Raw genomic sequence first — 25900 nt, 5'->3', positions numbered from 1 at the left:
TTGTTTGTTTTAACTCTACTTTCATTTCTAAAATCACACTGCTCTACAAACCCTTTTAGTTAAAACCAGTAGTGAAAAGTACCAACAGAGGTAAATTCTAACCTAGATGTCTGAAATTCTGAAGGTGCTGAATTCTCTTCGGCAAAATAAACAAGTTCTTCATGACAAAGGCAGATTTTTGCATTTTACATCATGTCATTCCTTATTTGTATGTAAGTACGTGTATTGTGGAAAGCACGATTACCTTTTTTTCTGTTAAACTTCACCTTATTTGACACACCGGTGGCATATTATCCTACTTGAAAACCTTGGCCTGCAGCATGGGCCAAGTTCGCGCAAGGACTATAGTTGACCAATGGTTAACTAACGTTTTCCCGAACTCTGTCTAGTCGACGGTGGTTGACTACGCTAGTCGACTATTTGGAACCAGCCTACTTGGGTTGGTTGCATCGCTGGTAACCAATAGCCGCGCGCATTCATATCGCTAGCAGAGAGCCAGGATCCAGAAGTTTTGCGATGACATTTTGACCAGCGTTTGACTAGAGACGTTCGCACGTTGCTATCAGTGCGCAGGCGTAAGGTACGTCACAAATCAACCACTAGTCGACTAATGGTCCTTGCCCGAACCTGGCCAAAGTTGCAATCGTTTGGGTTGTATCTTCTAGGACAACCTCCCAATTTTTGTTTTTTATATCGACACTACTGGTCGGACTGCTCTGTCTACTCATTCTGTCACCATTAAAACTTCACAGACTATTTTTTTCCAACGGTGACAATAAAGAATGGAAGGTTTGCGGTAACACCATGTGATTAATATCTCTTAAGAGTTGTGCAGTTCTGAGAAGAACCAGTTGTTTTCAACTTGACGTTTCAAACAGTGTGCTCTGTTCATCAGCAGGAGACTGAAGCTCGCTGTTTGAAACGTCGAGCACGCTGTTCAAAACGTCAAGTTTAAACAACTGGTTCTTCTCAGCACTAGAAATCTCTAAAGAAATATTATTTGGTGTTACCCCAACCCTTGCATTCCTTGATCATGTCCACCATGCAAACCTTTAAGTCTCCCGTGTCACAATGACCTTTTTGAGAAATGATGGCAAAACCAATTTTCATTTCATGGGATTCATGTGATTACAGAAGCATATTACGATGCAACTCATGACCAAACCGATGCAACAAATCTTATCACTGGCTGCAGCCTCAGGATTCTCTGGATTTGCAGTTGTGTCAGTAGATGGTCAGGCTCATACTCCTGTTGATCTTCTTGCCGATGAGTCTCGAGTTGGTCTTGGACATTGGCTTCAGGACGTCTTGTTCCGTTGCATCCCTAGCTTGTTGGAGTTCCCTGGGTTGATGAAAGGATAAGACATAATTTTCAAACCCTCAATTGTATTTTATATTAACCTATTTGAGTGTTATGATTGATTTGCTTATGCATAAATCTCATATCTGTGACGGTCACATCGGAATGAGGGTTAACATCATTTAAAGGCAACAATCTTTTAATCTTACTGTTCATTAGCAAGCCTCTTTGCCACAACTTTTCTTGACAAATGTAAGGTCCACCCAAGTGCATCTTACCGTCCTCTTATCTTACCATGACACCTTACCGTCGCCATTATAATTGTACAGTGGTGCGAAAGTGACATAATCATAAACTAATTATGGGAAAACTTTGCAATGAAAATGAAATGTAGCAATCAACTGTTTTTGTTTTTCCGCCATTTTTGTCGAGAGTTGGTCCCCTCTGTTCTATGCTATGAAAAATTGCTTTTGATAACCAGCTGTAAATCGTGGCACGATCAACCGTGGTCGGCTGGTCCTCAGTAGTCTACTAGACTAGTCCAACCATCGACAAGCGTGCGTTCAATCAGAGTTAGTCAAACTATGGTCCTTGATCGAATTCGCCCCATCATTCTAATAGGATTGATAGCAACCAATAGAATTTAAAACTACTTGAAGTATTAGCTGTCTTTATTTATGAGGTCAGGACCCAATTTCACTAAAAACACTACAACGCGTCGCGACCCGAGTTACGACGTGTAACATGAAGCAACTCGCAACGCGTTGTACGATCCATTTCACCAAACCTGCGATATGTTGAACGCATCGTAAGTTCCTTGACAACAGCTTTAAACACGCTGCAAGTTACGGCGTGACTGATGGTCATCGCGAAATAAGAAGCGTCCTTTTCTTACCCAGTTTTATGCCATAAAAATTACATAAACGAGACTATAATACCGAGACAGTGTTTGTAAAGTTGCAGAAGGAAAATGCATTGAAGTAATTATTAATTAGCCTGAAATAGAGCAGTTTAAATTCCAAAGTAGCTATCAGTCCACCGCGAGCTTGTTTTCCGTTAAAACTCATCACACGTTCGCCATTTTGTTTTCATTTTATACAGTTTTGGAGCGGAGATCCAACGACTCTTTGTTGACTATCAGACGACTCTTTACTGTAAGCTGAATAAATACACGCAACAGTCATCGTACTGTGCTGTAAATACACTAGGACGTGTCGTAAGAGTGACGCGTTTTGTGAAATGAATCGCAGGACGCTTCGCTGCGACGCATCGTAGGGATACGATGCATCGTAGCGCTGCGATGCTTCGTAAGTTACGATGAGTTTCGTGAAATTGGGTGCAGTTGTATAGTTTTACATGAGGGTGTTTAATACCTCTCTTCCATAGCTCAAACTCTTGGCTAGTATGCCACTGACAAAAGTTTTTATGTTATTGTTATCACACTGACGATACTCACCTTGATAGGACAGCATTCTGGAACTTGGCCGCATTGAGTTCCTTTTTGAGCTGTGTGTAGGATTTGTTTGGGCAGAGCACGGGATGATGTGCCAGTGCCGATGCTGAGGGCCTTTCAGTAGGATTGGGATTTATCATTGTCTGAAGAAAAAAACAAAAACAAAATCAATATCATTCAAAGTCCGTGGGTGAAAATACTAAAGTAAGACAGGAAAAAAAGATCATCTTGCTTGGACCAGAAGTTATTACAGAAGCAACTCTGTTAGAGAGAAGACATGCATTCAGAGTTCTAAATATGAACAAAAACATTGTTTTCGGGCATGCAACTGGAAATTTAGAAAAAAACAAGGAAACTCCAAACCACACAAGACTTTATTTTTCAATTTGCAATGGCATTCACGTGAAGTGAAAAACGAGGAAATCAACAGATCCGAGAAAAAGTGGCATGCCTGTGTTTCATTAAGAGACGTCTTTTGAACGAAACTTAATTGATCACAAAAAGTCATGCCCGTACGAAGCAAGGACGTTCGGCCAGCATTAACAGTGTGGTGCAGAAAGCTTGCACATATGTGTACGTGTACAGTTACTAATTAATGCGTGCGTGGTATACCGATATTCGTAAGTTAATTCAATAAAGGGGACCCCCAAAATGTGCAGAGCGCATGCGTGCAGGACTAGAGGGAGTAATAGTATTGATGTGCTCGCAGTATCGGGGAAATCTCTTTTCGATCGCGCACGTGGCGTTGGTATCGGGGAAAGCCCTTTTCGATCGCGCACGTGGCGGTGGTGTATTTTTTTGGATGCCGACTTATAAGAAGGAATTTTTGTGGTTTTGAGGAAATGGGACCGAAAGTAACACGCCGACTTAGGTGGAAATGGCGACTTACAAAGGCCGACTTAGAAATGAAAATTTCAATGGAACTGAATTAGATACAATTGGGACTTTCGTCAGATGGCCGATTTGAGCAAAATGACGAGTTATACGATGTCGACTTGGCTGGAGTTTACTGTATACCCAAACCCCTGAACATAAAACAAACAAACACTGTCACTAAATCTTACTACAAGCAGTTGGTTGAAAACTTCGGAGCAATGCGTCAGGCGTGGTAGCCACCCTTTCCGGATCTTGTGCCACAGGTCACCGTTCTTGGGCAGCGGTTCCCCGCAGGCTGCAACGAAGATGGTTAGAGCCAGGGCGAAGATGTCTGCCTTGGTCAGGTTGGAGTACTCCTGAGTATAAGAAATTGGGAATATCGGCATTAGTTTGACAATTCTGAATCTGAATGAAATAAGAGGTAGCTAAGTCTAAAAGTAGAACTGGAAATAAATCACAGAAAAGGGATTCGGTTTTACCAGCAAAGATTACAATATTTAGAGGTGTGCATTTACGGGTACCACGGGAACCAGGTACCCGATTGAAAAATGAACCAGGTACCCGGGTATACGTTAAAAAAAATCCAACCTCAAAATTTGAATCTCAGAACTTACTATTCAGATTGTTCATAAAGGTCCGCATGATAACGCTACCACATTGGTGTGTCAATACAGCAAGATGCAAGTGTGTACAGTGAACTTTATAGCTTAATATTGAAAACTGCAACTTTCGAAGGGATCATAAATTTACTTGCAATATGATGTTTTCCCATGTGGCCTGGTTGTTATTTTTCAAAATTCACCACAAATGACATTCAAAAACCTTTCTTTTTCATTGTCTGAGAAGTTTCTAAGTAATTTGTAAAGTTAACGTTTGGGTACTGCAAATCAGAAATAATCAAAGCAAAAAAACAAAATCTGGAACATGTAGAACATTCAATATACATGTATTACAAACTACATTAAGCAATGTGCTTACCTCCTGAAGAATCTCATTTGGCAGATACCTGACGTCACCCTCTTCTACCTTTGGATTGGCCAGAGAGGTCACATGACCAAGGTCACCTGGTGTAATGCATACACGGACTTCATTAATTTAAGGAACAAGGCTTTTGTAAAATCTTCACACTCCACTTTATTGTCGACTACACTGTTATTTTAAACCATAAATTTATCTGTTTCTAAGGTAAAATACATGCTTTTTTACCCCTAAATCATACTGAAATTAAACCAATCAATCCTTACCGATTTTGTAGACGGTTGGGTTTTGCCCAGTCAGTAACGGATTCTCTATGTCTTCATCGGGGCTGTTGTCATGGTAACCATCTCTGGGTGAAGAAGGATCCCCGTTGACAATTTCTTTCTTTGATATGAAAATATTTCCTGAAAATGAAAGGGAAGACGGTAAGAAATTCGAAAACTGAAAGTTTCAAAGGGAAACCAAAAAATCTACTAAACATTGCTAATCACCCAACCTTGCTTACGAACCACCAATGTTGTAGTCAAGACCTGGAAGTCCGAGAACAAGACCAGGAGGTCTGAGACCGAGACCTTAAGGTTCCAGACAAAGACCGAAACCCGATGGTCCGAGACCTCGAGACCTTGTGTTCAAATTACATAATAAAAAGATCTGTCCATAATCCGTATCACAGCAGGGGGACAGAAAATGCATACTGCAGTATGCTTCTTGTTTCCTGCTTTCGCATCAAAATACTCTTTGTGGTCTCTAAAACCAAATCTGACGACAGCAGAATTGCATGACATCTGAAAAGACTCAAATACGTACACTAAAGATCTCAATAAAAAGTACAAGCAGATGAAAACGTGAACGACAACAAACGTGAAGAAATATGTTAATTGTGCATCGTTGAGTCGTTGCATCCACTTCACAATTAGTACGTGTAATGACGTTCACACTCGCTCCCACTTTTGTTACACTGATACGACCTGTGCGTAGTATCAATTTGTTTTCGTTTTGTATTGATATTTTCGAGGTCTCGACCTGCCACCGGGAAAAATATCGAGACCTTAAATATCCGAGACTGAGACTGAGACCGCTGGGTATCGAGACTGAGACCACCAAAAACTGACCAACAACACTGCCAACCACGCTGACATTGCCAACCAACCGCGCCGACTCGCCACATACTATATCCACTTATTTAAAGAGGTTGTGGAATGCTCAAAGACATTTCCGTCATTTTTTGGGTATATGTAGCCTAAGGTGTGATGAAATAAAAACGACTATTGTTTCTGTCATGAAATGAGTACAAAAGGTACTTTTGAGAGCTGTTTTTCAGGTCCTGTTTCGACCCGAACGTGCAATTTGTGTAAAAGTCGTCGTTGCGGGCAGCAAACAAAACACAGTAAATCGTGACGTAATAAACAGGACTCGTATATGCTACTCTGCATCGGGAGTCCTGTTTATTACGTCACGATTTACTGTGTTTTGTTTGCTGCCCGCAACGACGACTTTTACACAAATTGCACGTTCGGGTCGAAACAGGCATAACAGGACTTGAAAAACAGCTCTCAAAAGTACCTTTTGTACTCATTTTATGACAGAAACAATAGTCGTTTTTATTTCATCACACCTTAGGCTACATATACCCGAAAAATGACAGAAATGTCTTCGAGCATTCCACAACCTCTTTAACTGCCGCAGTAGCTTACCAAACAACCATGTTCACTTACAAAACAACCAAGTTTGCTTACCTGGCTTGATGTCTAGATGCACCAGTCCCTGTGAGTGGATATATCGCAACCCTTGTGCTACCTGGTACAGCAGCTGCTTCAGCTCTGGCTCCGAGAAATGCTGCCCTCGTTGTTGGTTCTGGAAGAGGACATCTGCCAGGCTTCCTCCTGAAAATGGGAAGAGATAAAAAAAATAATACATTATTAATTGTAAGATGTGTATTAAGGCCTTCAACTTTTTTAGTGTATTCATAATTTCATATTCATAAATACCTAAGACAGTTTACGCATTCCTATTGGTCGAGAGCCCGTCACGTGGCCGGTCTTAAACGGATGATAAAGACATGGCTAGCTGGTCTTAAACACTACCAGGGAGTCAGAATTTTATAGTTCTAAATTCAAAACGCAACGCGCCAGGTGCGTTCTGCGCAACATCGCGCAGAACATGATACGCGCGCGTCAATCTCCATAAAAGGGTTGTTTACATCTTACTCGCCAGCTGAACACTCCATTATTTTGCAAGAGGGATGTTTCAAAAAGCATAAAGTGAATTTGTTGAACAAAATCGGGATGTTTTGAACGAATTATATGATTTTTTTCTTACCGAAAAGGTATTTATGAATGGGAATAAATATGTGCTCCGTCGGTATTTATCACTCTGTTTAAGACCACTTAGAGTCTGGGTGCTGATAATTACCCTCGCCTCGGGCTCGGGTAATTATCAGCACCCAGACTCTTAAGTGGTCTTAAACAGAGTGATAAAAACCTCCGAAGCACACATTTATTCCCTTATCAAAATGTCGGTTCTTCAGTGGCAAAGGGCCCAGGTATTGCTGATTTCACAGATTAGTCCCTATACCGCCCCAAAGCACCCTGTGTGCTACTCCTTATACAGTCCGAAACCACCCACACCACTCTAAAGTTTAATGAATTCATCAACGAGTCAATATGCAGTGTAATACATGTATAATGTAATACAAGTTACTTCTTGACTGAAAATGTTCCAGGATACCAACTAATGGTTATCTTTTGATTCAAAAAAGGAGGAGGTGCAATGCTTATTGAAGAATACAAGATTTTTTACAAATTTTCCAAACATTCTGAGATGTGTGTTATTCTTTTCCTAAGTTTTCATAAGCAGTGTATGTTATAGCTACCCCTCACAATATGGTGTTACTTGACAAAACTAGAAAACAACGTAGATATTACATGCAAATTCAATATTAGGTTTTGCCCTTCACCGACGTATAAACCAGGCATGCTACTGGGACTTTAGAAAAAACAAGGAAATTCCAAACCACACAAGACTTTATACAGCATTTTTCAATTTGTAATGGCATTCATGAGAATTAAAAAATGAGGAAATCAGAGAAAAGTTACATGTCTGATAAAGACTGTGTTAACATCCCCCCCCCCCCCCCCCAAGTGAAAGTGAGAAAAAATCACTCTGGTGGGACTCAAACCAACGACCTCCTGCTTTCTAGTGCAGACGTCTTACCACTCGACCACTGAGCGTGCATGATCGGTTGGCTGATTCAAATCTGATGTAGCGGTTGTTTAGGTATTACACATTTCTGATATTTATTCTTGGCACAAAAAAAGACATACAAACCAAACCAACTGAATGCCTTTGGAAAACCGGTTATTAAGCTAGATGTTGTTTAGGTTGAAATAATAAACAGTTTGACTAAACACCCACCATTGCAGTATTCATTCTGTATGATCATGTGGTTGTTCTCCGCCCAGGCAGAATAGTACCGTACCACATGCACGTGCGTCCCAAGAACTGCGTGTGCGTACACTTCATTCAATGCCATTTGCCTGCCAGAAAAAAAATACCAATATTTCAATATGAGGCTCCAAACAGCACACAAAAATGAGGCACTAACTGTCCATTTTTTTTAAAAGGGCAGTAAAGTACAGTAAAAGGATCAAAGCGTATCGGATTTTTTTTCGAAGCGTATCGGCCCGATATCCTATTGTATGCCTGGCTAGAAGCCTGTATACAACCCTGCTTAACTTAAAACTCTGCTTAAGTCAAATTTTGAACCTGTTCCCTTGAAATTTGACTTATCGAGATTTCACTGTAGTTTAAATTATACAGTTTTTGGTGCATTTAATATTTGTAACTTTTTTTCCCAAATTCTGCCAAAAGTTGGAAACTTCTGGAAGAACATATTTGAAAAACTTGGAAGTCTTAGGCCAAAAAAAAAAAAAGTTCTGCTTCCGATTACATGGCATTTGAAATAGGGTAGGTAGGTAGGTAGGTAAATTTTTTTTTTGCAATTTTTTTTGTGTATGATCATACGGAGGTGTCTGCGTGTAGTCAAGGTTATAAGATAGAAATTTATGGTTAGGGTAGGAGCGGTCAGAATAGGGTAGGTAGGGAAACAGAACTATTATTTTTTTTTGGCCTTATGAGAAAACCGTATGATCTAATTGTTAAACTCCCTTTAGGAATTTTCAAGGAAGGTAAAGTTGAGAATATTTTACTCATTTTGCAGTTATGTGTACGGACTGTCCCATTGGTTTCCTGCATGTTGTGTCTTGGAGGATGTAGGAATGTTCACCAAAATGCCCAACTCCATCAGGAGTTAGGGGTTAAGGACAAATACGTGAAATAATATGATTATGGAATCTGACCAAAAAAAATCAGCAGTTAACTTACTCAAACGCTGAGCCAGCGATGGGATTCTTAGATTTCTTGACGGCATAGAAGCAGCCATCCAGCCTGTTGATGCATTTATACACGGCTCCAAACTCACCGGATCCTATCTTACAAACTTCAACGAATTCCTCGTTGTAGCGGGAAATGTTGGTCTCGCGCAGGGCAATCCTCTGAAAGTAACAATTTGGAATGTCACATGTTCCGTACAAACTCAACTTATGTGGGAATTGCAACTGCTGGTATGATTTGAAATTTTCTGAAACCTAGAAATTGCGGTTAAAGTAAATTAATTGTTTCAATAATGTATGTTTTCATTTTAGAAAGGCAACATCATTCTGTGCGAAGTTGTCCTTGCAGTCAATATCAATCGACTGTTTTAATAGTTACATGTAAGTTAAATTGATTACATACAGCAGGATTGACTGGCTGTGGCTGTTTATGTAACTTGATAGCTGTGCTTTGACTGTAGGTGACTGATAAGCCAGCTGCCTGTGCCTAGTACCACTTGCCTGCTCTTGTCTGTTGACTGAATTTGACTAGTCACAGTACTTGTTTAAAATATGATGTGACTGTTGTTGACTAGCCTGTGTAAAAGGCAGGGCAGGGCAGTGGAATTAAGAGGAATGATTTTTTGACTGTCTGTGACTGTTGATATAGGAGGAGGGTTCAATTGATTATTCCAGATGTAAACAAACGTGCTTCTGTTCAAGTGATAGATAAAAATGCACTAAATTATTTTCACCTTGCATGGGTTTGGAAGTACGTCAACGTCGCTGTTGTCCAGGTCATCCATGTCCATATCCCACAATGCACTCATTCCTCTGTAAAGCAACATTTTAAAATTCTTGTTACTGTGAACTGTACAGTTTTTACTCTAAAATCTCTGATGCCTATATGAATGCTCAATAATAACAGTGGTTCCTAGTCCAAAGATTTGGGACTCTCACTCTCAATACTAGTGTATGAGAGTCCCAAAACTTAAGATAGTGAAAACATGCAATAAAAGAAAATGGAACAACCAGTCCAACATAAAGAACACATTTCTCCATAGTAATGCCACCAGACTGCTGAAGGGTCAATTTTTTTTCAAAAGGTAAGATATGTAAAGCCCGAGTCTATTCACAGGCTTTTAAATCAAAATAACTCTGCATCACTCTCAAGTGAAGAAAACTCTCCTTCGAAAATTGAAGTGAGACCTCAAACTTGGCATCCACACCCTTTCCAAACTGACAATTGATTATTTTTTAGTGACAAATGAAAAATTTGTATACAATGTATGTCACTTTACACCTGGTGGCTAGTCATTGAAAAATATGTTGAACACAATATTTGTAGCAATGAAAGATTTAGATATTGCTACAAAAAATGTGCATGACTCCCAAGCTCTGCTAGCCCCACTGCAAACTTTCTGGTCAATTAAGTGTTTGAATACTACAAATTAGGCCTAGGCCTACTTGAGAAAAAAACACAGGCCTAAAAAAATTACTGATAACATTTTTGAGCAGATAATATGCATAAATATGCAAATGAGGAATTACAATTTACAATCAACATGATCAAAAATACAAAAAAACAACTTATGTTTTTACAATAAATAAGGGGTTTAACCATGGTTTAACCAAATGACAAGGCTGCTATTTTATTGTAAACTTAAAAACATCAGCTTTGTGTTGGTTGATCAATTGGTCTGAATACTAGCCTAAAACAAATTAGACTTTTAGAGAATTTCTTAAATCCTTCAGTCATGTCAGTATAGGCCTATCTTCTGAAGCAAGTTTGCGACTGGAAGTGGAAGAAGCACTCACTCTCTCCTTTGTCGTTTCTTCCTGGATGCATTAAGAACCATTGCCGAAGGTGTGAAGGGATTAACATTAGCCAGCTTGGCCTCCTGCCTCGTGTTTGGTGCCCCCATCCGCGGGGCAGATTTGGTCTGCCTGTTTTCCAAGTCATTCCTCGACTTGCCGTGAAACAAGCGGCTGCCCAGGCCGCCGGGGCCGCCCCTCCTCCGCTGCGAACCCGTGGCTGCTGTTGAAACCACCGTGACCGGTCTGGATCGTTCGATCAGGGACTTTGGAGTGTGTGGCGTGTCAAACAGACGCAAGTTCCGGAGCCGTTTGTGGGGCGGTGTTGAGGACGGGCTGCTCTCCTCCTGCTGTGGGCGAAACGCGAGCCGCGGTTGCGCTTGGTTTTTAAACATCATCGGTGACGTCTCCGGACTTGAAAATCGGCTGAGAGGAGACCTATCTAGGGATCTCCTCTTGGTTTTGCTTGCAGGACTGTGTTTGGGTGTACCTAGGCTTGGATCCCAGCCCTCCATTGAAGAGTCCATCGAGTCCATTAGGTCATCTTTAGAGTTTGACATGGAGATCGAATCCGACTCCACCGTACTGGCTGACGAGTCGATCGAGGAATCCTCGGCTTCCTCGTCTGGGCTGTCGCTGCCATCACAGTCCCGAAATTTCAGCCTTTGTACGGGCGATGCTACGAACTGATGTCCAAAAAGTGACTTTGCTGGGGTGACCACAGACATGGTGAGGCATTTACTACAAACAGATGTCGAATCAAATAACGAAACACGACTTTTAAAACAAATCAAACACAATCGTCATGACTGTGTGTGTAAAACATTTACAAATTACTCATTCTGAAAAATGGCGCGCCTGTGTAGCGGTTACGCGATAAGATCGAATCTGACCAATCAGAATGCGTTAAATAATCCTCCTTCCCAGAACTGAACTACGTCCCGTAGACACCACATACCACATGTATGAGATCGAGGCTGTACCACTCAACGTTGTCGTACCCCCTGGCTTTTAATAGATTATGACGTATGACCGGTCGACCCAGAAATGATTCACCAACAATAATCCGATAACAATGGGTGACGAAGCTTTAGTGTAAACATGTTGTATTGTAATAATCCTGGAAAGGAACGCCAACGTGGACGCTTGGGTACTCGGGCTGATTCACCTCGCATTATGAGCCGAAAAATAAGGGGCGGGGGAGGCATGAAGAATGTTTTTCTTGGGGGGGGGGATTTGAGGGTGGGGTTTGGTGTTGGGCTCGATGCTTCAAGCAGCAAGAATATGCGTGTTCTCGGTTCAATGGCCAGTACTTTTCGGGAGATAAACACATGTATTTACATTTTTTTAATAGAAAATAAAGTTACCCTTTTTAGGGGCGGGGGGAATGGATGCATGTATATGATTTAAAAATCTTTATACTGCATTGTTTTGACTGCCACTTTTAATTTTCCTTTTTAAAGTCATATAGCCATCACTTTCACGTTTACACATCTAAAATACGAAAAATAGTGTTCTTGTAAAACCACCAAAATTCCCGGCCTGCTGCATGCTGGACAGTTTAGGATGTTCAGCAACTTTATAAAAATATACTTCCAAAAAGTGAGATGTTATGAGCAACTTATCTTTTTATTTCTAAACATTTGTGATTTTAAACTCTTATGTACAAAAAGACCAATCTATCTTTACAACGACTGAGGTAATTTCTAGTCTATTGTGTTCTAAAATATTCCACAAATGAAGACAAAAACCCAAATAATTCTGACTATAACAGCAGTGGCACGTACTCTCCCAAATTATTAGTGTGGCATTACAGTAAAATTCAATGGAAAATGCCACATCTACATTTAACCTAAAACGACCATGCCTCATTTATCATAGATCAAAAACACCCATCTCAATGTATTATTGCTAAAATAATCTACATATTTGTTTTCCTCAAGGTGATTAAAACATTATCCATATATATGTAGCTACATGACAAAAAGTACATGGTAATATTTATATAATCAGAAAGCCACTCAAAAAATCTACTTGAAACAAAACACACAAGCACTTGAGTTCAGCCTTATATCATTGAGCTGCCTAACAAGAAATATTGTTCTGCAAATTCATGTGATTTAGCAAAACTCGGCTGGTAACTAGCCTCAAGCAAAATCACCAGCTGCGGTATTTTGCTTTGAAACCTCTTTTTGCTATTAAAGCAAACATTTAATAAACAACATTTGCTTTTTCAGAAAAGGCGGATTTCGGGTTAGTATTTTACAGTCAATATTGTTACACTGACCTGTTTAAAGTTTTGTGCTCATACTAGATGCATGGAAAACTACCAAGAAAAAAATGATGTTCTTGTAGTCTGGTTCCCTTACCATACTTCAGATGAAACAGAGCAATTTTTGGACATCAAGGAATTGTCAGGTCAGGGAATCAGACTAGCTGGCTTGCACGCAGTACCATTTATGGATGTGAACCGATTGCAAACAAAATGTAGACTGAATTTCGTAAATTGGGGGCAGTATTTTAAAAAGTCAGTTTTTTTCTTCAAAACGATGGTCGGCCGACCATTGTTGGAAATTGATACAAACAATTCTACTTTTCTTGAAAATGACAGCACACCAGGTGCCATGATCTCACAGGATGCTTGAGACTATTATTCACTTACAGTCAAGTAAGGTATTTCATGATAATTTGGTAGTTTTTTTATGTCTGCAAATGTTGTATATTACTTTTAAAAATGTTTGCAAATGTTGTATATATTACCTTTAAAAAATTCCACGTTTTAATTCGAAATTTACAAACATTGAAAATTTTGATTGGCCCCTTAGTAGCTCAATGACATTCAGGAGCTTCTACTCAATTTATCATACAGAGTTGCCTTCTATACTTTCAGATTCTTGTAAAGACGCACAGCAAACATAAATTGTAAACGGAAACCAAACCCTGAATTTTTTTTACATATAAACTAATTAAATGGCAATCAATTATTTTTTATTAATTGTAAGAAAGGCATTCCCTCGGCAACAATCTCAATAATCATAACATGTATTTTGAGTTAACATCCAACAAATAGACAAAGTTCAAGTTCAATTATCACACATTTGTTGTATGGTTTAGCTCCTATGAATGAAGAATGTCAACTTCTGTTTTTGAAGTCTATGTTATAAAACAAAATATGTAAGTGACAATACCAAAAAAACACCTCACAGCAAAGTAATTCAATACTGCATAGTGTTTTATACTCCTACAAGAATAATACTGTGCCATTTCCAGGTTTGCGAAATCCGTAAAATCCAAGATTTCATCAAGTACAATTGGATATGAATTACTACATTCTCTTCCTTCTGGTGATGACTTGTGATATTCCTTTGGGAAACCACCCTTCAGCCAATTCAATCGGTATTTTTAATTGCATCCTCTTTAAAAATTAACATCATATGAAATTTCCATTTGAAACCGTCCAATTCAAGGCTTTGATTTCTATCTACATCTTTAATATCGCAAAAGCACGGCTCCCAACATTCTCCAGTAAGAAATACTTTTTAAATGATTTGACCCACAGTTATTGGGTGTACCCCCCAAAAAAAATCCTGAATGAAAAACAGTAAACATATTCCTATTCCCTTGTAAATGCTGAAATTTAACAAAAAAATTAAGTGCATCCTTAAATCTTGTAGGCAACTCCTAATAAAAACAATAAATATTTTGCCTAATAAAAACGAAGAATTTATTTCCAAAATGCGACATATCCATTTGAAAAAAAGGGGAAAATTTGTATATTTTTAAAACTTTAAACAATATAAAAGGTTGTTTCAAAACTTCATGTGTGGCTTTACTGAATTCTTAACATTGTGTTGAACTATATAAAACCTTCAAAATTGCTTTTGGGCAGCCAGGGGAAAGCAGGATTCTAAAAGGGAAGACAATGGCGTATATCGCATTTTAGAAGTAAACTCTTCAAATACTGGTCAAGTCCATTCAGCATTAGAATCACTGTCATCTGATGTTCAGCATCTTGCCCAGAATTTCGGAGTAGAAGGGTCCGTAGACGGTCCGGTTGTGACCTATGACCCTGACAAACTGACCCGCGACCTCTAGGAGCTGGGGCTGGATGGTGGTGAGTCCCGGGGGGATGCGAGTTGACGGGTCAAAGTTGATTGGGCCACTCATGAGCATTTTGATGAAGGACCGGGCTCTGGAATCTATTCATACAAAAATACACATATATGATCTGTGTCAGTCGATTATGAATGATGTAGACAATCAAGAATCTTTTTTTATATCAAATTTAGCACCTGCAGGAAAAATACTGAATCAGTTGGTATTCCCTACATTGTCTATACTGTCTAGACTGGGAAACTGAGACATGTGGCAGGCAAGCCTATCCAATCACGCTTTCTGAAACTTAAGATGGTGATGATTTTGACAGAAATTTACAAACGGTTTGGTAAATTCCCCAATCCGCCACTGTGCTTGACCCCAATTCTTGTCTATATTAAATTTCAATGAGCATCAAACAGCATGTAAAGTCATAGTGGCTGTGCTCTACCTTCCCCAACCCGAACAATCATCTAAAATCTCCTGGTGGATTTTAAGGGATCTAAGGAGTTCAGACTCAGATTCAATGATTGGCTTTTCATTTAACCTATTTTGGCACATGCACTACATTGTATTACATTGTATTTAATCCCTATGAATCCATACATCAGTTCTTGGACAGTTTTGGGCGGTACAAGGAGTTACAGGCAGAGCGGTATGAGACAAGCAGTACAGGGACTAATGGATTGATACACGTTCAGTGTACCAGATGTTTTGCCTCACCTAGTAATTTGTGGACGCTGTGCTCCCTGTCGCCGGCTGCGATGACCTGACTTTTCAAGGCGTCTGTCTTCATGGCGTCCATCTCAGCTATGCCGCGTTCTTTCAGGCACTTGTCGACATCGGTGCACACCTGATCAGCAACGTTCGGCATTATGGCGCTGTGATCACTGAAACAGCAAGCCAAGAAATTAAGACAAAGTTGATTACGTTACAAGGTTCTCAATACAACATTAAAACCCTCCCTCTCTGTCTGGCCATTTCAACAAAGGCCAGCCCAGCAGTCAAAATAAATCAAGTGACTGTTTTTAACATTTGGGTGCTCCCTGGCTTCATAAAGCAGGATTGACTGGCTGTGACTGTTATGAAACCTGATATAGCTATGCTTTGACTGTAGGGGATTGATAAGCCAGCTGTGCCTACCAAATACCTACTTTTGTCCGTTGACGAAATTTGTCTGTCACAGTGCCTATAAGAAATATGATCTGACTGTTGGTGACTAGCCTGTGTAAAAGGAATGGCAGGGGAACAGTATTGAATTTTCGACTGTTTGTGACCAATCAAACCAAAGGAAGCTTAATACGAATTCCTGTAATCGCATAATGGTCAAGTTATGAACAAGAGATGTATTCAAGTCAAGAAAAAGTCAACCACAAGAATCAAATCAAGTGACAACGAAAAAATGAACTTTGACCCCAAAAAAATTCTACCTGTGTTTGTTTATCCCCTGTTACTTGTGAACTTACTTGTGACTGCCTAGTGATTTGACTTGTGATCAGCTTGTGACTGAGTTGTGATTGACTCAATCAAAACTCTGGTTCCAGGCACCAGTCCCACCTCTCTACTTACTTGACTCCCTCTAGGATGGTATCGATGTGGTGCTTCAAGTTACTCGGGAAGCCCTGTATGCTAGTGATGATTGGTCCCACGTTGGTGTAAGTCACCAGTAGGACGGTGGCGATCAGCACCGACTTCCGCAACCTGTCTGCCATCTCTTGCAGTCTGGCCTGGTCCATGACGATTGTCTGATCAAAGGAGGCCAAAACACAAAGATGTCATGACTGCAGCCCCGGATTAAGTGTTCCATACTAAGGCCCTAGGCACCAGTGTTCCGTAGGACCTACTCGGCCCTAGTTATCGGCACCAATTTCACAGCTCTGGTAAGAGCTCAAGCCTCGCAATTCATGTTGAAGCTAAGCTATGCTATGCTGTACTAAGCAAGCCAGGCTATTCACTGGTAGCTCTAAAAGCCTGTACAATGTATACATGTATTGGGTTTACTACAGCTATTACAATGTATCACACGTACATGTATTGAGGTTCGGAGTCAGCTATATACCAGCTTGTTTGAAGCTTTCCAAAAATCGAAAACTCGGAGAGAGACGCTAAAACTTTTCTTGTGTCTGCGTGGATTTTAAAGTGGGTGTGTGTGGTTTATGACACACTTGTATTTTCGTAGGCCCTCAATTTTTGTGTAGGCCCCAAATTTTTCGTAGGCCCTACTCAGGATGACTACTGTTCCTATTGGATAATCTGGCCCTGCATGATTGACCATATAAGGGGGCTCTCCGTGAAAGAAATAGGTAATTCACACTTGTTTCAAACTGACATTCTAGTAGTTGTGCCAAGGCACATAGCATTGGAAGTGCCTCGGGTTGGCCAAAATAGACTTTGGATTCAGACAGGCTAATTGATTAATTTTTCATTGACGAGACCGTGGAGTCACTCCTAACGACTGCAACAGTCGATCGTTGATGTTGTCTCTCCTGATTGTTTCAAACGTTGAACTTTCTATGTACAGTGGAACGCCGCAAAAACGAACATCACGAGATCCACAGAAAATGTTTGTAATAGCAATCGTTCGGTATAGCGATTTTAAGCTGCCGGTGCTCCTGTACTCACTTTTCGATAAATAGCACCCTCCATAACTTAACCCTGCGCTTTCTGGAAGTTACTGAAAGATGACTGCGAGCGCGTGCCGGCTATTCAATTATATAATTAAACAGTTTTGGGCTTACTACCTACATCAATTGGTGGCATTCCCCTTCTATTAAATAATAGTCACTTGTCGCTCTTCTGATGATATTTTTCAACAACAATGTTCGATTGGTTTTTCTACACAAAAATCAGGAGCCAAGGATGATGTTCGGAATAGACGTATGTTCGGTATAGCGGTGTTCGGTATAGCGACTTCCACTGTACTTCCTTCAAATCTTCAGAATGATTTAGTTTGGTGCGACTCTGGATCACCAGCCGATACCTGTTAATGACTCTAGCAGCCCTAGAAAAAAAAACAACCAGCAGCCCCCCCCCCCTCCCCCACCTTCATACCTAGTTTTTGTAAATATTGGGAAACTGTGCGACACTTCAAGTCTTCAATTCAAGTATGGGGCTGAAACAGCCAAAAATTTCAGAAGCGTGGGCAAGAATGTCGTTTAAATGAACTACGACTACAAAAAGTTACCTCTGGAAATAAGCGTGCATCTTGCCAGTCTAGAAGCCTCATGTAGCCATGGTTCAGTATGATGACTGGTGTGAGTGATGGGGATGAGGAGGTGGAGGATGTAGCGCCCTCCATTGGCTGCTGGGGCTCACGTGACCTCAGGTCATCCGCCGCCTCTTCCAACCACTTTCTTGTCAGCTCCAATCCATCTGAGGTTGAGTCAAAAGTCAAAACGCTTGATGAAATCAACCCAAGGTGCATCACTCATACGTAACATGTACTCCATATGACGTAATGGTCAGGGATTCACAAGTCTGTAAAGAATTGTTATGTTGTGTTTATCAGATATGGCCAAATAAAAGCCTTATCCCTAAAATCTTGTAAAAACGAATCTTTGCTGTTTTATTAAAAGGCTACTACATCATTACAAGGTTTTGTGTAAGAGTTTTGCAGAAATGTATGTTGTATTGCATTTTGTTTGTTAAGTGCACCAATAATAGGAAACAGTCAGTCCATATTAATGGATTCATGGTAACCAGAAACTGCAAAAATGTTGCAATAAATGCTGCTGTCAGGCGAATTATCTCAATTAGAAACAGAGAATATGTTGGGGAAAAAAATGGCAAATAAACTTCTGCTAACTGTATCCTGAAGATTCTGGAGAAATCCCTGTCAGCTCCACAGTTAATTCATTGAGCCATAATGAGATATAGTCAAATTCTTCAAAACTTCTATGAGACTCCCTCAGTCTGTGTAATTACCCCTCTCCTGTGTTGAAAATGAGAAATTTTATGTTGATGCTTATTAACCCTTACCCTACTAGACCCTCCAACGCATGCCAATATGTGCCTCAAGAAAATCTCCTATGTTTTTTGCATGGCCCTCCAATATCTGCCATGTCATTTCAAGGGTAACTGGACAGGCACTCCAATACATGCCACAGAGAACAATGAGAGTCCTCTGATAACAAAGTGAGTGCCCCCAGCTGGTCAGTATCAGGCACCCTCCAGGGCCTCCAACTCCTGCCAATTGGAGCCTTCACTGTTAAGACAAACTATCTGCCAATAAACTGCAGCTGGAGGGCATTGGCATAACCAACTGACATGCAGTAAACTACCCTCAGAGAGTAAGGGTTAATGCGGATTTGTACTGCTTCATCCTTCCAAGACGTACCTTGTTGTGTCTTGAGAAATTCCTGGAACTTGCCCCTCTCATAGTCCACTGACTGCTGCTTGAGGTGGGGTCGTAGGCTCTGCAGTGTGTAGTTAGCCATGTCCAGTTTCATCAACTCCAGGATGCGAAAGATCTCTCTGGAAATTAAAAACGAAATACAGATGCTGATATTACATGCCGTTGTGAGCTCAGTTAACTCAAAAATAGTTTGTAAACCTGCCAGATCCTTGAAACTCCTCAAGAAGGTTTGGGAAGATTTAGCAGGGTAAGCCTGGTTAAAAATTACATGGGACTTGAATGGGCTTCAAGTGCTTTGAGAATAAAGAAGTTGAAAGAACATGCCACTAGGTTCTTGCACAGTGGTGGAATAATAGAGAATTCAGGAAAGTTCCTGGTATACAAATATTTAGTGGCTCAGAGTGGAATGGGAGGAATATCATCGCAAGGTAAAATCTGGACTTTTCCATTTCACGAGGCGAAGCCGAGTGAACTGGAAAAGTCTAGATTTTACCGAGCGATAATACTCCTCCCATTTCATAATTTAAAGCCACTCAATATTTGTTTTATAAAACTGACATATAGATCCTTGTCATTTGATTTATTTTAAAATAAATTTGTAATGATTTTAAATCATTTACTACACCACGAGATAAAACATTCAATAATTATGGTTGAAAGCATGTGTGAGAATAGACAAAGTTTACCTAAAGAGCTGCACAACATCTACCAGATCCTTCAGCTTGGCAATCTCCTCGTCCCGGACTGGAGCACACAGCATCGCCATGGTACTGATGATGAAGTTGCCATAGTGATAGACATCTAAGGCGTCGTGCTCGGCCTGCTGCTGGATCAGGGGCAGGTCGATGACCTCGTCTATCTGGGTGCGGAGACGTTCCTGCTGAGGCAGGAGCAAGGAGCCCAGGAACTGGCAAGAGAAAAAAATCACATCAGATTCTGACTTGTTAATCCTTTATTCCCTCAGATCCTTTTAAAAATCCACCGGGATGCTTTGGAGGATTCTGCAGGATTGAGGAAAGTTTAAGGCTACTTTAATGTTCCTGGAAATTTCAGGTACGACGAGATGTGCCACTGCTGAGGCAGCAGTAACAAGACAAGAAATTGGAGAGAAATCTCTTGGGCTCATATTCAGATACCCAACCCTAACTCACTAGGCCCTTTTTGCGAGGAACCATCCTCAATCCTCCAAAAAACTCCCAAATTTTGCACTTATGTTCAAATGAAGGATACCCAGCGTCTCAAACATTCAAAATTATCCAACAGTCCTGCCTCTAAAAATGCATTCATCCTCAATCCTCCCAAAGAACACCATTCATCCTCAATCCTCCAAAATCCTCATGTGCTTCAACACCATTCCTCCTCAATCCTCCAAAATCCTCATGGAGGATTTTAAGAGGATTGAGGAGGGTTAGTGTTCACACTTCTGGATCCTCGGAGAATTTTTCGGGATTGCGGAAGTACAACCTAGTAAATTTCACTTTGCATGGGACTCAAATCTCCTTGAAAGTCTGTGACAAAATGTGCCACTGGGTACACGTATACTACAAAAACCCTTTCTCCTGCGAAATGGAACAGTTCATACCTCTTTGACCTCCCCCAACAATATAATGGCATGGTCGTAGGACGGTGGGTCACCCTCAAGCTGCTCCTTCAAGCTATCCCAGAATGCTTTGTGCATGATGTCACGGACCTGTTTTTCAATACTGCAAAATAACAACACACAACGATGAAACAATATAAGTTGGGTTTTTCTTGGCGTGGGGGGGGGGGTGTTCTGAAGAAATGGTTGTGCAATAATAAATTCGGCAAGAGTATACACAGCAAAAAATGGGTTTTTTTTACTCCAAATGAAAATTGAAACTGTAAGACTGAACTTACGAGTTGTCTGGTAGATCCTGAGGCTTGAGCCTAAAGTTTCCGTCCACCACAATTTCATGAGCCAGCGCCATGTTAGATACCAGCCCAGCAGTTTTAAGCAACTCTTCAAATGTAGCGTGCTTGTGGGGAGAGGCTAGTACAAATTAAATAAACATTCCAAACATTTCATGGACAGAGAAACTGTACAATATAGGAGACTGTCAATACAGGACTGGATAGCCTCATTGGTAGATTGCTGTTACAGTGTTCTGGAAGTAACAGGTTCAAGACCAGCTCCAGACAATTGTTAAACATTTTACAAAAAAAATTAAAAACCCTTTAAAACTCATGCAATGTAGCAAGATAGGATCCCAACTTTTGACCTCCAGATATACTGAGCTCCAACTACCAAGCTATCTGTTCCTATACTGCAGGCATCATCATAAAGACATCAATTTCATTTGATCTGTTCTCTAAAATTTTAATATGTGCTTTTATAGCTTTAGCTATGTTTTTGAAAGAAATGTGGATGTTCACAAAGTAAATGTTTGATTTTTACTTTAACCATAACGTTACCAACTCCATCCAAATCCATTCCCCATTTTGGGAAATTTGGGCAGATAAGTCATATGCACCAAGTCCATCAAAATCCACCAGCGCCAGTGTTGCATTTCAACAGATTCGGTCCTGAAGCATGACACGTACGTTAAGCTGAGTGAGTGATGGATTTTGAGGGACATGGTCTTTTACTTAGTAAAACTAAGTAGGGAGTAAGGGTTAAGCTACAGCACTTTCGACTAAACATTACATTTTGAAATTAAAGAAGTGGTTTGAGTACTGTTCTTCCTCTGATTTCACCCTTTTCGTTTTGATTACAATTCCTACGCTTTCAAATCCATCTTGATTTATAAAGAAAGAGATCATGATCATTTTGTGTGTGTACACTGAAGATAAAATTCTTGGGGGACAATCCTACAGCCCATACTTCAGGTTGCAAAAGATGGGGGACATAAATAGTTTTAACAGAGATGAATTTTTTTTTTAATAGCCGTTTAAATATTGCCACAGATGTGACTAACGGTTAAATATATTGGTAAGCAGAGATTTCAGTATTTGCCTGAATCAAGCTATTTGTTTTTTGTAGGGTCTTTTTTGTTTTTAGATACTCTTCTTACCCATTGGCTCATTCTTCCGTGGACTGTTGACTCGCTGTCTCTTCCTGAAGATCTCCCCTTCCCCTGAGGAATCCAGGGCAGGCTCCTGATCCGAGGCATTGCTGGCTCCAGGGGAATCCCCACAATCGTCTCCCGTCGATTTTGGGGTGTCCTTGTCTTTGTCTTCCAGAGGCATCTCTGCTCAGGTTGGCCTCTCTGAACGTGGGTCTTAAAAGGGGTCTTCTTTACACCAAATGTTCTGTTCCACAAAATAATATTTTAAAGAGAATATTTTTTCATTGGGAACTCTCCAGACAATTTTGCTTGGAACACTCATGAATCTTCCAAAACCTACCACGCTGCAGTGTCCCGAGCTTAAAAGTCGGCAGTTAAATACTAATCAGCATTTAAAAATTGAAGTCAGCATTTAAAAATTGGGCAAACTGGGGTGTCAAGAATTGTGTACCAGGTATCCAACAGACATTCAGACACCACTCTGGCTAAGCCTTGCTGTGCAGGAAACTAACATTGGCACACTCTTTATATATTTATTTTCAAGGGGCTTCGAGCAAGTAAAATGTGCTTTAATCCTGCAAAATCCTGAACAACAAATAACTCATGGGACTTTGATGGATCTTGGAAGCAATGAGATAAAAGTTATAACACAAAATATGTATTTTTGTGTATTTCTTGGGGTTTTTTTTTTTGGGGGGGGGTTCCAATGGCTCCAAATCTAAGACCTTAGCTGCCAATTAATTCTAGAAATAAATTAATAAGGAAATCTAGGAGGAAGTAATGTGGATATAAATGATAAACATCCACATTATTAATGGCATTTTAAATGAATTGCTTGTTATTAATGAGAACAAAACAAGCTTGCTTGATTAATGAAACATGGGCTCTTACTGACCACAAACTTACAGAGTTTAGTGCTACATACTACATATTCCTAGTTGACCATTGTTGGCACAACCAAACTCTTCAAGTGTAACTTTTCAATTTAAACCTGTTTGCTAGACTGATTTTTAAAGGTTAGAAATCCACAAAATTTGTCAAGGTTGACTGCCTGTCTTCACAAAGCAATTTAACTGTCACCAAAACTCTTCACGCTGGCTTTTCACCAGACTGAATTAAGGTTAGATGCATCTATAGAGAACTTTTTCCAAGCTCTATGGTACAGTGCCGGTGCAACTGCAAGCAGTATGGTAGGAGTACCAGCAGATACATGGAGTGAACCAGTGGAATAGATGCTGGTTCCAGGACAAGTCATAAATTACAATTTATCAATTGTACTGTTATCTTAACTATTATTCTACAATTGACTTCTGGTTTATGCTTTTCATTGCAGGAGTATGTTTTTATTTATTTATTTATTTATTTTTATCAAACTAGCCCCATCAGTTGTCAAAGACCTCAGTTGCAACACTAAAACACAGTACATAAGAATACATACATAAAACAGATTTATGAAACAAACAATGCAAATTTAAGAGTGTTGCTCAAGTTGAGCAACTTGACGCCACTTCAGCAGTTGTGTACAAAGTCTATGGAGAGTCAAGAAAATGTTCTAAGTGTTTCCTACATGGGAGTCAATAGGTGGGGGATGGGTTCCCCCCCCCCCTGCATCATGGAAGGGGGGTCCCCCCCCCCCCCCCACTTTGTAAAGTGGGGGATATTATACTGTTTGTCCCCCCCCCCCACTTTTTTCGTCCCTGAATAAAAATTGTAGCCAATGTAATAATTCTACAGCTCATAATAGCTGATTCAATGACACAAAACTCGAATATAATGTTTAAAAAAGGCAGTGTATATTTTGCCGGAGACGGCAAACCTTTAGTAAACGTTAGTTTGCCGGATATGCACTGAACATGCGCAGTTACTGTTTTTTTGTACTTATAACATTTTCCGGTGACAAGTTTTAGTCTGGCTCCATGCCAAAATTATCGTTGTTACCTCGTATTCACAAGATGGGATTCAGACCATTTTATAATTTCGGACTTTATTTCCCTTTTAAAAAAATCCTCCAGAGCCACAAATCTGAAAAAGAAAATGTAATACTCTGCAATAAAATGTTTGAGACATGTTAAAATAATAAAAGAAGAATATTCTTATTTATTTGGGGATGAGAAAAAAAAACTTAAAAATGTGGTGCGGTCGGAATCGAACGCGAGTCATCCCGCTTACCAGAGCCTTTGCTTAACCATTACACCAAACGTGCTACACAAGTTTTGGTGGGAATTTAATACATCTTATAATTCAGCCCTATTTTAAAGAGTACAGCGCCCTCTGTTGATATGGATTGCCGCCGGCAAACCTTTAGTAATCGTTAGTTTACAGTCATTACCTCCGGCAAAATATCCACTATCTTTAAAAAATGATCTTTTGCTCACAAAAATTGGTTTGTGAAACCAACTTCTGCTCAAAATAATCAGGGGAAAGTGGTCAGAAATGGCCTCAGATCGCAGCACACAGCGTCTAGAATCCAGCAATTTTCCGGGACTCTTAAGCGGGCCCCGGACCCCACACACCGTTAGGGCTTTGCGCTTGCATTAGTGCTCATCAAGGTATGTCCCCCCCCCCCCCCCCCCCCCCCTTTGAGAAGCGATTGACGCCCTTCATACACGGCATGCGCCCCTCCACTTGGCGACTGGGCTTTCACAAACAGGCATGACAGGTCAATCACGTCAATGGGCCTACTCACAACACGTCAAAGAGGGCGCTGTACGATCTAGCTGACTTTATATCGCTTACTGAAAGAAAGCTGGCTAAATTTAGCCCATTAAATATACACTTCCAGTTCCAAAACCATTATTTTTTTTTTTATTGTGAAATTTTTTTGTTATATTTCTGCAATGATTGGCCATTATTGGAGCTGATGAAGGTTACGTGATGAAGAAAGAGGAGTTAAGACACACTGCATACCCCCCCCCCCCCCCCCCCGGCCACAAGGGCCCCATCCCATATCCCTGTCGAGCGCAATTTGAGTCCCCCACGCAAGTTTAAACTTGCGCGAGGGACTCCTGAAGCACGCAAATTACACCGCGCCATTTTAATTTGCATGCGCAAGTTTAAACTTGCGCAAAGGTGATCGCAACCTTCTTTTGCGGGCGGGATTTTCATTGATGAAGAATTGTTTTTGTGGCCGGGAAAATCTATGCAGTGCGCAAGTTTAAACTTGCGTGTGCAATTTGTAGCAAGGAAATGAATGCGCGCGCAAGTTTAAACTTGCGTGTTCGCAAGTTTAAACTTGCGCGGGGGACTCACTTTGCGCTCGACATCCCCAACGTTCCAACCCGCACATCCATACAATGTAAACAAAGAAACCAGCTGCAAATTGCAATGAAGTTTCACAGTCCAGTTTCCTGCCAAAGTGTCTGCAACAAAACGGACCCCTCAACAACACTATCTGTAGCAGGAAATCTATGGCAGTACTCACCAGCCCCTTTAGATTCGTGTGCAAATATCTAACTGCATTAGCAACTCTGAAACATTCAGTGGACTAAATCTTCGACAATCTGCTGTTTTTGTGCTCGGCATCCAGCTGGAAGTAATCGGTAGAAATCACGAGAGGGCGCTGTTGAATTCCTGAATGTGCTCGTTTTGCAAGGGTCTTACACCCAGGCGTATCGAAATAGTCGTGATTATTAA

General features: G+C 40.5%; 2 protein-coding genes across 2 annotated transcripts; both read right to left on the bottom strand.

Moving 5' to 3' along the window:
- Positions 1-965: 965 nt before the first annotated feature.
- On the bottom strand, positions 966-11678 carry LOC119735732 (wee1-like protein kinase 1-A). The gene is given in 12 exon segments (XM_038209639.1): positions 966-1342; positions 2757-2896; positions 3818-3985; positions 4608-4693; positions 4874-5011; positions 6344-6490; positions 8022-8143; positions 8991-9160; positions 9733-9811; positions 10796-10983; positions 10985-11026; positions 11029-11678. Coding segments are annotated over 12 exon segments (1890 nt in total). The 5' UTR covers positions 11521-11678; the 3' UTR covers positions 966-1224.
- A 1855-nt stretch (positions 11679-13533) lies between these two features.
- On the bottom strand, positions 13534-25829 carry LOC119735577 (T-complex protein 11-like protein 1). Its single transcript, XM_038209338.1, has 10 exons — positions 25689-25829; positions 22274-22511; positions 21120-21252; positions 20824-20944; positions 19928-20148; positions 19224-19360; positions 18072-18259; positions 16457-16632; positions 15611-15777; positions 13534-14991 (listed from the first exon to the last, which is right to left on the bottom strand). Exons 2-10 carry the CDS (start codon positions 22446-22448, stop codon positions 14786-14788), a joined length of 1524 nt encoding a protein of 507 aa, XP_038065266.1. The 5' UTR covers positions 22449-22511; positions 25689-25829; the 3' UTR covers positions 13534-14785.
- Positions 25830-25900: the final 71 nt, after the last annotated feature.

This window comes from Patiria miniata, unplaced genomic scaffold (genome assembly GCF_015706575.1).
Source record: "Patiria miniata isolate m_02_andy unplaced genomic scaffold, ASM1570657v1 HiC_scaffold_29, whole genome shotgun sequence".
Lineage (NCBI taxonomy): Eukaryota > Metazoa > Echinodermata > Asteroidea > Valvatida > Asterinidae > Patiria > Patiria miniata.
Note: the sequence above shows the minus strand (reverse complement) of the source record. Positions and strands in the feature narration are given on the sequence as shown.